Source organism: Bidens hawaiensis, unplaced genomic scaffold, assembly GCF_021521415.1.
Source record: "Bidens hawaiensis isolate Kalapana, Puna unplaced genomic scaffold, B.hawaiensis_p1.1 tig00030849_1, whole genome shotgun sequence".
Lineage (NCBI taxonomy): Eukaryota > Viridiplantae > Streptophyta > Magnoliopsida > Asterales > Asteraceae > Bidens > Bidens hawaiensis.
The window spans coordinates 195,722-209,068 of record NW_027495173.1 but is presented as its reverse complement, the minus strand read 5'-3'; the positions used below and the strand labels follow the sequence as shown (position 1 = coordinate 209,068).

At 41.3% G+C, this 13,347-nt stretch overlaps 1 protein-coding gene and 1 pseudogene across 1 annotated transcript; one reads left to right on the top strand and one right to left on the bottom strand.

The window, feature by feature from the left end:
- Nucleotides 1–4,531: 4,531 nt before the first annotated feature.
- On the bottom strand, nucleotides 4,532–5,492 carry LOC143581283 (long-chain-alcohol O-fatty-acyltransferase pseudogene; annotated as a pseudogene).
- Nucleotides 5,493–12,103: 6,611 nt separating this feature from the next.
- On the top strand, nucleotides 12,104–12,481 carry LOC143581276 (uncharacterized). Its single transcript, XM_077064105.1, has one exon. The coding sequence runs from the start codon at nucleotides 12,104–12,106 to the stop codon at nucleotides 12,479–12,481; it is 378 nt and encodes a 125-aa protein (XP_076920220.1).
- The last annotated feature ends 866 nt before the right edge of the window (nucleotides 12,482–13,347 follow it).

The window sequence follows — 13,347 nt, the reverse complement described above, 5'->3', positions numbered from 1 at the left end:
TCAACTTTTGCAAAGTCATCATCATCATATAGAGCAACTGGTTTCACAAAAACCTCAGTTGAACCATCCCTTTGATAGGTGATCCTTGAGGTCCCCTAACAATACTTTTCCAAATCTTTGAATCTTTCATTTTGGCATAATGTTAGAAACGGAATTTCCACTCACTAAACCCCTCGTGGGATAATAAATGAGGTATGCGAGTAGCAGTGCCCATGATGGAATCAAGTTCTTGGTGAAGTGGAAGATTTGGTTGAATTGCTGCCATTAGTTAATTGTGCCATTTCAAATTTGTTACTGATTGATTTTAAGTCCAATTAAGATTAAGTCCAAAACCAAGTCCAAAAATAACAAGCCCAAATCAACAGACTGGGCAGAGTATAATTTGAATTGAATTAACCGAGAACGCTGGTGACCGAGAACAACCGAAAACTCTGAGCGTTGACCAACCTTTACCGAGAACCACCAATCTTTGATCGAGAACCACCCTTTGGCCGAGAACACCTGTTGACCGAAAATAGATGTTGACCGAGTACCACTCTTGGCCGAGAACACTTTGACCGAAAACAACCAGTAGCCGAAAACCAAGTGTGACCGAGATCAAAGACAAACCAAGTGTGGCCGAGAACTCTATTTTCCAGCCGAGAGCACCGAGAAAATGTTTGACCAGTGGATTTTGGCAACAACTTAATCCCTATTTTAGTGGGATTCAAACTGTTTCCAAAGATAGGTCAATATTTGGCCAAAATATCACCTATTGTTCTTCTCTAATCACATACTCACCGGAAACAACAGGAACTACCCAACCTTGATATTTTGAATCCGTTGATATCAAAATAACGAGCCTGAATTCGTCAAAGGCTCTGATACCAATTGTAAATCCCGAATCTGGATCACTACAATACGATATCAACTAAACAAGTATTGGTGCGGAAAACCAACACTCGGTGATTCAAGAACACGAATAACACAGTAAAAGTAACACAGAGTTTGCTTCAAAACACACGTATATTATTGGATACGTCGGGTGCTTAAGCACTTACAATACTTGATCATAATACTAGGAATCAACAACATTTAACCCTATACATAACAAGACTATATATAGGCATAACAAACCAATCAAGCCAGCCCAAACACCAAAAGCCCACCGAGAACACATAAGTGTTCTCGGTTTACATACACACCCAAAAACCCAAGCCCAACTAACTAGAACTAAGTACAAATCAAGCTCAAACCACAAAACTATGCCCAACACTCGCAAATATGGGTCAAATGCATGAGAAGTCTCCATTTAGAAATCAAGCAATCTGGTGGCTCTAGAGAATGGGGGGGGACAACCTGAGAGTGACACGTAGGATTTCATGATAGACAATTATAGATAGTTAGATATATATATATATATATATATATATATTATAAAATTGACCATCTTTTCTAATTTTAAGTTTTTACCATACAAATTGAAGTTATAGCAAACATGATACAAAACATCCAACAGGAATCGGAATTGGAGTGATGCAAGTTATTAACAACTTAGGGATGTTTGGGTTATTAGCTTATCATTAAAAAAAACTAAAACACTATCTTTCTGTAATAATTAAAGGTAGATTGGTTTTAAATAATCACAATTGTTATCCTTTAGTCATTGCGAGTATTAACTAACGAAATAGCTAGTGATAGTCCCACATTTTAACAAGTTTGCTTCCAACAATCCACGACTAACGGATGCGTAACTCTGTTAGTCTCCATACGCTGGAAAAACGTTTTATTTTCGAAAAACTCAACCTGGATACAACCACCACTTGAACACCACTAACCATCACCGTTTATTGACAACCACCACCTGAACACCACCACCGCCACTTGAACACCACAATTGACCACCACGACCGGCACACCACGATCACCGATGACCACCAATATCTGAGCACCACCTGAAAAGGAGTTTTCTGGCGACTACCACCTAGGTTCCATCGACTTCAATAATTGTGGTTTTACAAAAAATAGGTTCCTAAAGGTCCGATTTAAGGTCTCAAAGATGTTTGAGACGAAAAGGTTGAGTTTTCCGATGAAAAAGAAGTTTTCTGGTTGAAAACGTTTTTACGGCGACTGGAGACTAACGGAGTTACGATTACATTAGTCGTGGATTATTGGAAGCGAACATGTTAAATTGTGGGGCTGTAACTAGCCATTTCGATAGTTGAGACCGACAGTGACCAGGGGCGGATATACGGTTGAAATGGTTGGTTCCTCGGAACCACCCGAGTTCCGAAATAATAGTGTATTTATGTATAGAAAATAATAAAGAAACCACCCTATAAATTAGAAAGGAACCACCTTATAAGCATATGAATCTCTTGTTCGGCTGGACGGCTGGTAACATGTTGGTTTTGTGACCCGGAGGTCACAGGTTCGATTCTGGATTTTGACTTTGTTTTTTATTTTTTTTAATTTACTAATTTACCCTAACATCAGTTAGGGTTTCATCATAACATAACCAGCCACACCACACAGCGCCTCTCTGCAGCCCCAGCTCCAGCCCTCACCCTCTTAGACTCTTCAGACTTCAAACCTACCGCCGGCGCCTCTACGACGTCCCCGTCATTCCGCTGGTGCATCTCCGCCGTCCCCGTCAGTAGGGTTGTTCTTCGGGTTCGTTTTTCGGATTTCGGGTTTTTTGGGTCGGGTTATTCGGGTTTCAAAGTTTTAAATCTTGACCCGAAACCCAACCCAAATCTCTCACGGTTTTTTCGGGTTCGGGTAATTCGGGTTGGTTAATCGGGTTTCGAGTATCCGAGAAACAAAACAAAAAACAAAAATAAAATAAAAAAACTATAATGTTAAAACTAAAACAAAATTATTCTTTGCTCGTTAACAAATAATCAAATAAAAAACCAACATAACTTGATAAAACAATCCAAAAAAAGAGTAAAATTAACGGGAACCATAATCGTCTTTAATCGGGCGTGATTTGGTTGCTATCAGTAATAAACAGAAAACATAAATTAACAATAAATAATCAATCTTTAATAGTTGTAATGACAATAATCGATTAGGACCAGATTCTGATAATGTTAGTGGCTAAGACTAAGCCAATTATACCTAAAAATATATTTAATTTCAAAATTAAAAGTTTATTCGGGTTATTCGGGTTGATCCGAAACTTATAAATCAAACCCGAGAATCAACCCGAATTACTTCGGTTTGGGTTCGGGTTAGCCTTTTCTCGGGTTCGGGTTTTTCAGGTCGGGTTAGTCCGGGTTCGGGTACGTGTTTTTTCGGGTTGGGTTTCGGGTTTCGGGTAAAAGTGACAGCCCTACCCGTCAGTCAGTCCGACCCTCGAATCCTCCCACTTTGAACTTTGAAGGTAAGTTTACATTCATTGTTAAATGTTAATTGTTCTTGACTTTTTGTTAAATGTTAATTGTTCTTGATTGTTAACTACTTGATTGTTAAGTTATTTGTTAAATTTAGTTTTAATTTGTTAGATTGTTGGTTTTAATTTGTTAGTTTCTTAGTTTTAAATTTGTTAGTTTGTAATTGTTGATTTGTAGGTATTTTGAATATGAAGAGATAGTTTTAAAGTGAACTATCGAACATTGGATCATCATCTTAAAGTTAGGGTTGCAACGGCAAGTGTTGAAAGATGTTCTTCAATGAAGAATGTGAAAACGGATTTGCGTAATAGGATGAGTGATGAATAAATGAACGTTTATTGCATTTGTTACATTGAAATAGAATTCCTACAACAAGTTTCGGTTAAAGAAGTAATGCAACGATTTCAAAAGATGAAGACTCGTAAAGAACAACTATAAGTATTTTTTTTATTTCGTAAAGACTATTGTATTGACATTATGTGTTTTTTTAATTTCTAATGACGGTGTCTCTTTTATTATTTTATCGTATTTTTATTACGTAATGAACTTTTCCCGAACCATCGAACCGACCCAAAATTTTTTATACCCGACTCTATGAAATTGAAACATCTAAAAGTAGTGCACCACCCGAAAAAAATTTCTGAATCCGCCACTGTATATATTGTCTAGGGTAAGACAGTTTTGGGCAGATTTATAAAGGTCATTTAGATAGCATATGACAGAAGATTTACATTTTCAAATTCATGCATTCTAATAATAGTAATTATTGTTATTGTGAATGATGAAACAAAGTTCGCTATAGCCTTTTGTAAAAATTCAAATTGTTTGTTTATCAAACCTACTTTTAAAAATTTAGTTAATTCACAACGTTATATTTCAAAAGAAGTTGAATTCAAATTGAAATATAACCACTAAACAATATTCTTATACGGGTATTTATATTTCGCTGTTCAATTATTATATGGCGGTACCAAACCAAGGTTGTACTTTCATAATCGGTGTAGGTTTTCAATTTGTGTTTTCAGACATTTTCGGTTTTGATATTCTAGTTTAATTTCGGTCTCAAAAATGTATTTAATACTAATAAACAATAAAAAAGAAAACTTAAATTCCCATGATTATAAGTTATAACTTCCAACATAATATATACTCTAATCACACTTTCACTCCATCAATCAGACGTAAAGATTTCAGTATGACTTCAAATTCATTTATAACCTTCACATCCACACCATTTCTTATTGGCTGCGCAAAGAACAACCAACCAGTCGCAAGCAAAAACACCGCCTCAATCAGCCCCGACACTATCCTATGTAACCGAAACCTGTCGTTAACCGCCTTCTTGACCACCACCTCAACAGCCACACCTACCCCTTGTAGGACAAAAAACCACGTCACCTCCCACGTAGGCAAAACACGCATCAAATAATAAAACATCAACTCGTGCATTAGCCCGGACACCACAAAAGTCATAATAATAGCCAGCTCCTGGCTCCATAACCGACCGAAAGTCATAATAATAGCCAGGAAAGGTTCATTGAACTGTGGTTCGATTTCAAACCCGAACTTGAGGAAATATTTAGCGAAATAAGCAGTGAGGGCAAACCCTAACTTGAAACCGATTTGCATGTGTGTAAAGTAGAGAACTAATATCAGAGTCCAGTGAAGGTTATCTTTGTAGTGATATATATCTATGATCACCGTGAGAATTGCAGCTTTAAGCATTAACATAATCGGTTTATGTGAAGGAAGTGGATTTGGGATTCTGTTTTTACTTTGTTTAATATTGATGGGAAGCAAAGCAATGCAGATGAAAGTGAGGAGTGGTAACTGCGGTGTAGCAGATAAAGGGCCTCGATTGAAGGTGAAGAGTAACAGCTTGAAGTTACCGAGCCATACGAGGAAGAAGAACGCGGGGAAGGCGAGATGGACGGTGGAGATTTGTAGGGGAAGGATGGAAAAGACAGTGATGATGGGGAGAAGAGATACAAGCCTTGGAAGGCTATTAGAGATCCGAGCGGGAATCAAGTAGCAGTAGCAGATGGAGGAGATGGTGAGAAAGCATACTTTGATGATGGTTTTGAGTTCTTGGCAATCTTCCATTTTTCCTTGGTGGAAAATATTCATGCATGCATGTCCTTTTAAATAGGCTACATGTAGTAGCAACTGTAGTCAGTTTGCATTGTAAAATAAGTAGTTCTAGTGGGAAAATACCAAAAAAAGACATTTTCTAGATATTCCTTTTTGCCAATCAAAGTCATAATAAAGTACAATCTTAACGGGACCGCTAAAACATATATGTCAATGTTTATAATGAGGTGCAATCAATGTTTATAATGAGGTGTCAATGTGTGTATGTCAGTGTTTACGGAAGCGTTATGAAACTGAACCACAAGAAATTGGTGTTTGGTATCTTTACAACGACGCGAGTAAACACATGACAAAATAACTGATGTTACTTTTCTAAACAAAATGAGCGGTATAACATGGAAGGTAAAATCGGTGACTTTCATATGTTATGTTGATATACATGACAAACGATCGGTGTTTCTTAATTCAAGGTAAAACATGAGAACAAAGATTGTTGACTTTATACATTTTATAGAGGTAGGGTACCAAAAATATCCAAATACCCTTAAGTAGTGCCCGCGGGTCAGCCAGAAGTTCTTCATAAGATACTCGCGGTACATATGAACTACCCGCATAATTATTGGCGGGAGAAACACCTCCACAAGGCATGCGAAAGTATCCTGGCACCCTCAAAAGTCATCCGCAAGACAGAACATTCGTCCGCGTAAATAACCATGAGGTAATGCCCCGGGACAGCTGTCATTAACTAGTAACATTTTGGAAGATCTACCAAGATGCTTTCTTGAGCAATACGTGATCCCTCATCCAACCAGAAAAGAACACCTGGCAAGGCCGCTATAACCGTGCACATGGCCAAGGTTGTCCACCACCCTATCATAAGAGAACGCGTGTCCAGGTTGTTATACATGCACATGCAACGTATAAGCTGAACTTATCGTATGAGGACCCATGTCTAGTTGGTTACAAGAGCATCTTCTAAAGGGACAGCTGGCCCAACCACCTTCCCACACCCTTCGGCTATAAATACCCTCTTAATCTTCATGAGGTATTCATTCACTCCCACTGTACTCTCACTATTTACTTAAGTACTTTATCTTCATCGAAATTGTACTTATTCTCACGCCGGAGGGTGGTTACGGGAAGACCCCCCCCCCCCTCTTGTCCTTCCCTTAACGAGCTCACGGTGTTTGTTTTGCGGGTTCACTTCACTGGACTTTGGGAATTGAGTTCATATCGTATTGGCAGTTAACCGTATCCTACACTGTAGACTCATTGGATCTAGGACCCGTCAAGGGGAGTAGATCCGTGTTTCTTCATTGGCTCCATCCGTGGTTTTGTTAGAACATCAAGAAATTTTTCCGTTCTCTTTACGATATGAATAAGTTACCTAAAGGGCCGACGGAGAAGCAAGCGCAGTCTTCACGTGATCTCAACCTTGAAACACGTGGAGGAGCAACGTCTGTGTTTGCTCGAGTCGCGACTTTTGTTACAAGAACCGATGTCGTAAACCCTGGAGGTTTTACCTTGGGTGGTTCGACAGCTCGGGGACTTTTTGCTCAATAAGTAGATGTTACTCCGGTAGACACCGAAAATGTTGTTACACCAACTACTGACTTGGGGCATATTACAGCTCCAGGGGGTTCCAATCTTGGAGATCTGGAACCAATTATGAGAGATGCTCATCAAACTCACTCAGAGTTAGGCCTGGAAGAGAATTTCGGTGTCTCTGCTCCAAGAAGAGTTCGGCATCATAAATCCAGATCCGAAGGACTTTTGTCTCCGGATGAGTGGTTTCGTATCCAACAAGATAATCTGAAAGCTGAGTATGAACGTAGGGTACGGAACGAGTGTTTTCACGCTCGTACCCTGATGTATGATGACTCTCCCAGGAGATCGGTTTCTCCTCCCATAAGGGGAAGTCACATTCAATACAGTCAGCCATTAGAGCAAAATCTGGGTGAGATCCGGAGGCTACGTTCTCGTCCCCGCATAGATATGCGGGTACAGTATTATGAGGACGAACTTGACGGACATGATTCAACGTATCGTCCGGAAGGTAGTTATTACAGCGGGGACAGTCGTCTCCTTTCATATGGAGGGGCTAGTTATCCGCGACCAGTTGTCCGCCATGCGGAGTACTACAGTAATGCTGAGCAAGATTTTTCCAAACCTTACCGTCCAGAATCCTTTGCTGAGAACTCAAAATTCATAGCAAGTATCGCGACAGCTCCATTTCCGATGAATGCAAAAATCCCAACATCTGTCCGGACATATAACGGAATGACCGATCCCAGTGATCATTTGTTAAGGTTTGTAGCAGTCGGAGGAGTCAGTGGTTGGACTTTTCTATACTGGTGTGACATGTTTGCATTAACGTTTACTGGAGCCGCCCGACAATGGTTTGAAAAATTGCCCGGCGGACAGATCAAGAGCTGGAATGACTTCGTAGGAAAATTCTCTCAACATTTCAGTCAACAAAGAAAGCACACTCGCGATCCTTCGAAAATATTGGATGTTGAAAGGCGGAATAATGAGTCCATTGAGGACTTCATTACTCGTTTTAACAACGAGAGCCTTAACATCGGAAGAGTTAGTGAAGATATGCTGAGGGGAGCATTCCGCAAGAATGTTCATAGCGATGCCATGATTCGCACGCTAACAGGGAAAGACGGAATGCCCAAATCTTGGGACAAAATCATGAAGGCGGCTAAGTTATTTGCAAAAACCGAAAAAACATTAGGTTCCAGTAGCCAGAAGCAATTACCAAAGGCCGAGTTTCAAACTCCAAGACCGAATAGACAAGCCAAGGGAACAATTTGGTCGAGATTACATCCGACTACGGAACCGCCAAAGCAATTTGATGCAAGATCTCTGATTGGTAATAAAAACAAACATAATTTCTCAGCTCAGTCCTTCAACAAGAGTTGGACCCCGTTATCAAAGACTCCCTCAGAAATCCTCACTACTAAGAACTTGACCTTCAGAAAGCCTCAACCAATACCGAGGAAATCATTTCTCGATAATAAAAAGCGTTGCTCATACCATAACAATATCGGACACAACACGAACGAGTGTGTGGCCCTTAGAAATGAAATTGAAGCAGTCGTTAAAAATGGTAAACTTGAACATTTGGTCAAAGACACACGACCAGGGACTGGAAAGCCTCCCGCAAGGGATAGCCAGGGCCCAGCCAAAAGGCAATTTAAAGATTTGAATGTCCATATGATTCAGGGTGGACAATGGGTTGGAGAAAAAATGAGAGAATATTTAGATGAAGAATGGAAGAATGAGCCTGTGCTTTTTCCTCGAATCAGGGGCGGACCATGTAATAAGAATCTGTTGATAATCACTGCTCTTTTTGGCCATTACCGATCACAATATGTGTTCTTTGACACCGGCAGTACGTCTGACATCATGTACGAACAATGTTTCGAACAGTTAGAAGATGAAGACAAAGAAAGGTTGAAGCCAATTCATGCCCCCGTTTCCGGTTTCGGAGGAGAGATAATGCATCCGCGAGGGGTGATATCGTTTCCGGTAACACGCAGCGACGGAATTCATTCAAGAACGGAAGAAGTTGAATTTTTGGTCCTGCCAGCAACTTCTAAGCATGACATCATTTTAGGACAGGAGGCGATTGGTGACTTCACGCCCACCCGTCCACAGCCCACGGTGCAGTAGGAGTCCCAACTCGCACCGATGTGGCAATAATTCATGTCAACCGACATTGCTTTACAACTGAGAGTTCAAGGCCCGGCAAGGTCCCAAAGAAAACCTTAAGGACTGAGCCGGAAAAGTGGGTTTTGAACAAGAAATTCACTGATCAAACAATTTTGATTGGACCTGCTATCTCCGAGATAGTAAGGACATTTTTAAAGCAACTGCTGACCAAATACGTGGACATCTTTGCCTGGCAGCCCGGGGACATGACTGGTATCCCGCGGAGCATTGCTGAACATAAGGTAAGGGTGAACCCGATGTTTACCCCAATTGTCCAGAAAAAGCGAAACATGGGCCCAGAACAAACGAAAGCTATGAATGAGCAAGTGCAAAATCTTCTTCACGCCGGGATTATCCGGGAAAACAAGTATCAGACATGGGTAGCTAATCCAGTCATTGTTCCAAAGAGCAAACTAACATGGCGGATGTGTATTGATTTTAAAGATCTAAACAAAGCGTGCCCAAACGATTGCTATCATTGCCAGAAATAGATCTCAAGGTAGATGTTGTAGCCCCGTTTAAGTTCAAATGCTTCCTCGAAGCCTATAAAGGCTACCACCAAATCCTCATGGCAGCTGATGACGAGGATAAGACAACCTTCGGCACTGACCAGGGGACATTTTGTTATAAAATGATGCCCATCGAATTAAAGAACGCGGGTTCCACATATCAATGGTTAATGGATCAAGCGTTCAAAGATCAGATAGGTTGAAACCTGGAAGTTTATATGGACGACTTAGTAATCAAAAGTATTGAAGAAGATCAAATGTTAAGAGATATTGTAGAAACCTTCAAAACATTGAGAAGTATCAACATGAAGCTGAATCCAGCCAAATGTTCGTTTGGGATGGAAGAAGGAAAATTTCTTGGAGTCATAGTCACGGATGCGGGCTTCAAAGCCAACCCCGACAAGGTTCAGGCTATAGCCCGCATGCCTTCTCTTTCTTCCCTCAAAGAAGTCCAGACATTTAATGGAAGACTCGTGGCGCTAAATCATTTCTTAGCAAATCACGCGGCCAAATCTTACCCATTCGTGTCAACACTTAGAAACTGCCTCAGGAAGGCACATTTCAAGTGGACCGTAGAAGCCGAACAAGCATTCTTAGAGGTTAAAAAAATGCTTAATGGAGTTGCCTACTCTAACAGCACCATACGCGGGTGAACCCTTGACAATGCATCTATCTGCTTCTGATATTACCGTCGGGGCTGTGTTGCTGACAGATAGAGAGAACGTCCAAACTCCAATTTATTATGTCAGTAGGACGTTGTCAGATCTAGAGACCAGATACTCAATGTTAGAAAAACTTGTATTGGCACTGATTTATGCAGCCCAACGACTCCGCAGATATTTTCAGGGACACCCCATAAATGTCCTGACCGGATACAAACTCAAGAATGTGTTGAGTAAACCAGAGTTGTCCGGAACGTTGGCAAAATGGGCTATTGAGTTGGGTGAACATGCGATCGAGTATAAACCCAGGCCAGCAATCAAGGGACAGGTGCTTGCGGACTTCGTCACTGAAGTTCCACAACACAAAGAAAAAGAATGTTTGATTGAAAACCAACCCCTAGCACCTCCGGAACAAGGACAAGTTTGGTCACTATTCACGGATGGAGCTTCAAGCAGGTCCGGTACAGGCCTCAGGCTAGTCAATCCTGAAGGACATGAATTCACATACGCCATAAAGTTGGACTTTAAAAGTACCAACAATGAGGCGGAATATGAAGCCTTCCTAGCAGGCCTGCGGATAGCCAAGAAGCTCGAAATGAAGTTTTTGGAGGCACGGGTGGATTCCATGCTAATTGCGGGGCAGATTAATGGAACATATGAAGCAAAAAATGACGTTATAGCTTCTTATCTCACGCAAGCAAAGGACTTAATCCGACAGTTCTCTTCCTTCAATATTATTCATATAAAGAGAAGCTAGAACAAGTCTGCGGATGCTCTTAGCAAGCTGGCTTCGACAAACTTCGAACACTTTGCTAAAGATATCCGCGTTGAAGTCTTGGACCACCCGTCCATTCCACAAAGTCAAATTTTGGTAATTCAAACGGGTTTCGAATCATGGATGACACCTATTAAAGCTTACTTACCATCCGGGGCCCTCTCAACAGCGAAAGCTGAAGCCCGAAAGATAAAGCACAAGGCTTTGAATTACCAACTGAATGATGGCGTGTTATACCGGAGGTCATTTCTAGAACCACTGTTGCGTTGTGTAGACGCCGAAGACGCGAATTATCTAATACGAGAAATTCATGAAGAAATTTGTGGCCTACACGCGGGTCCTAGAATGATTGTTGCAAAGATCATGAACGTAGGGAACTATTGGCCAGGCATGCACTTGGACGTTGTGCAAGAAATCAGAAAGTGTGATTCTTGCCAACGTCATGCCCCCAATACCCTGCGTCCCAGGAACGAATTGATCCCGGTAACATCCGCCTGGTCGTTCCAGAAGTGGGCTATAGACATTATGGGACCATTCCCGGAAGCCCCTGGACGAGTCAAATTCTTGATAGTGGCCATTGATTACTTCACCAAATGGGTGGAAGCCAAACCGGTTGCATCAATAACAACATCAAGCGTGAAAAAATTTCTTTGGGAATTCATCATTCGCCGTTTTGGTCTTCCGCAGGAACTGGTAAATGACAATGGGACCCAATTTGCTAATAGCGGACTACAGGAATGGTTGAAAGAACTTCAAGTTATTCAAAATTTCACATCTGTAGCACATCCGCAAGCAAACGGTCAGGTCGAAAGAACCAACCGAGCTATCAAGGAAGGGATTAAGGCAAGGTTAGGGACTAAGCGGACGGGCTAGGTGGACGAATTTCCCCATGTACTTTGGGCCTTTCTCACCCAAAGGAATTCTAGCAATTCCGAGACGCCGTTTAGTTTAACCTATGGCACTGAGGCCATGATCCCAGCAGAAATTGGGATTCCATCCGCAAGAGTTCTGTTGATCGATGATAATGATCACGAACTCCGGATGAATCTTGACTTACTTGAGGAAAGAAGAGAACTAGCATCGATTCGCGAACACAATTATAAGCGACAACTTCAGAAATATTACAACTCGCGGGTCCAGAAATGTGAGTTCGACGAAGGAGACGTTGTCTTCCATAATAATGAGGCTTCCGGACAGGAACCTCCGGGCAAGTTGGCCCCAACTTGGGAAGGCCCTTACAAGATAAGACAAGTCTTATCTAAGGGTTCTTACAAGTTAGAAAAGTTGGATGGGACGGAGGTCCCACGAACTTGGAATGTAGCACAGTTGAAGAAATGTTACATGTAGCAGTCTCAATCATTTTTTTTTCATTTCGGCCTGCGTGCCCAAATAGATTAGCCAAAGTTATGTTATTTCGATTTTTGTAACATGGCTTAGGCCTGATCTATGAAAACTTTTTGTTAGTCTCATAATTATTTTGTATGTAATCTTTTATTGTCAAAAACAAAGTTCCGGAGAGACACTTATATTATAACATAAGACAAAGTGCACCGGAAGGAAGCAAACTTTTTATTATTGATCAAAAGAGATTACAAAAAGGAAATATTTACAAAGAAGATCATCTACATCTATGGGGCGGCATCTTCACCTTTGGCATTCTTATCACCCGCCTTATCTTGATCTTCTTCTTCTTCCTCACCAAGGTCGCGGAGGTCTTTTTGCCTGTCTATGCTGTCCTCCTCGTCCGCAAGCTCTGATATTTGCCCCGCAAGAAAAAACTTTAAAGAATCAAAAGTTTTTGTCTTCTGAATAAGCACAGCAGCAGTATCCTGGCCAGTCAAGATGTATTCTTCCGGAATTTTGCCTTCTGAGGCGAATTTATAACCTTCCTAGAAGCCCATCTAGCAACCGGCTTGTTTGGACGCCTTCAAGAGAACGACCACACAGTTCCCAAGCTCGTCACTATCCCGGAAATCGGAGATAGCCTATTGACACGATTAAATATGAGTACTTATGAGTAATCTTACTCACATATATAAGACAGAATACCTTGGGAATCGCTTCTGCCAGAAGCCATTTGTTGTTCGCCTTAGCCTGCAGCAATTCCATTTTGTGACCGGCACTTTCCAAGGCTTGGTCGCGGCTCTTGGTGGCAAGGTCGGACAAACGCTTATCCTTGACTGCTGAGTCAGCCTGAAGAGTTCTTATCAGCT

Excerpts from the sequence above, each read along its gene's own strand:
- LOC143581276 (XM_077064105.1), top strand. The coding sequence starts at position 12,104 with ATGATCCCAGCAGAAATTGGGATTCCATCCGCAAGAGTTCTGTTGATC.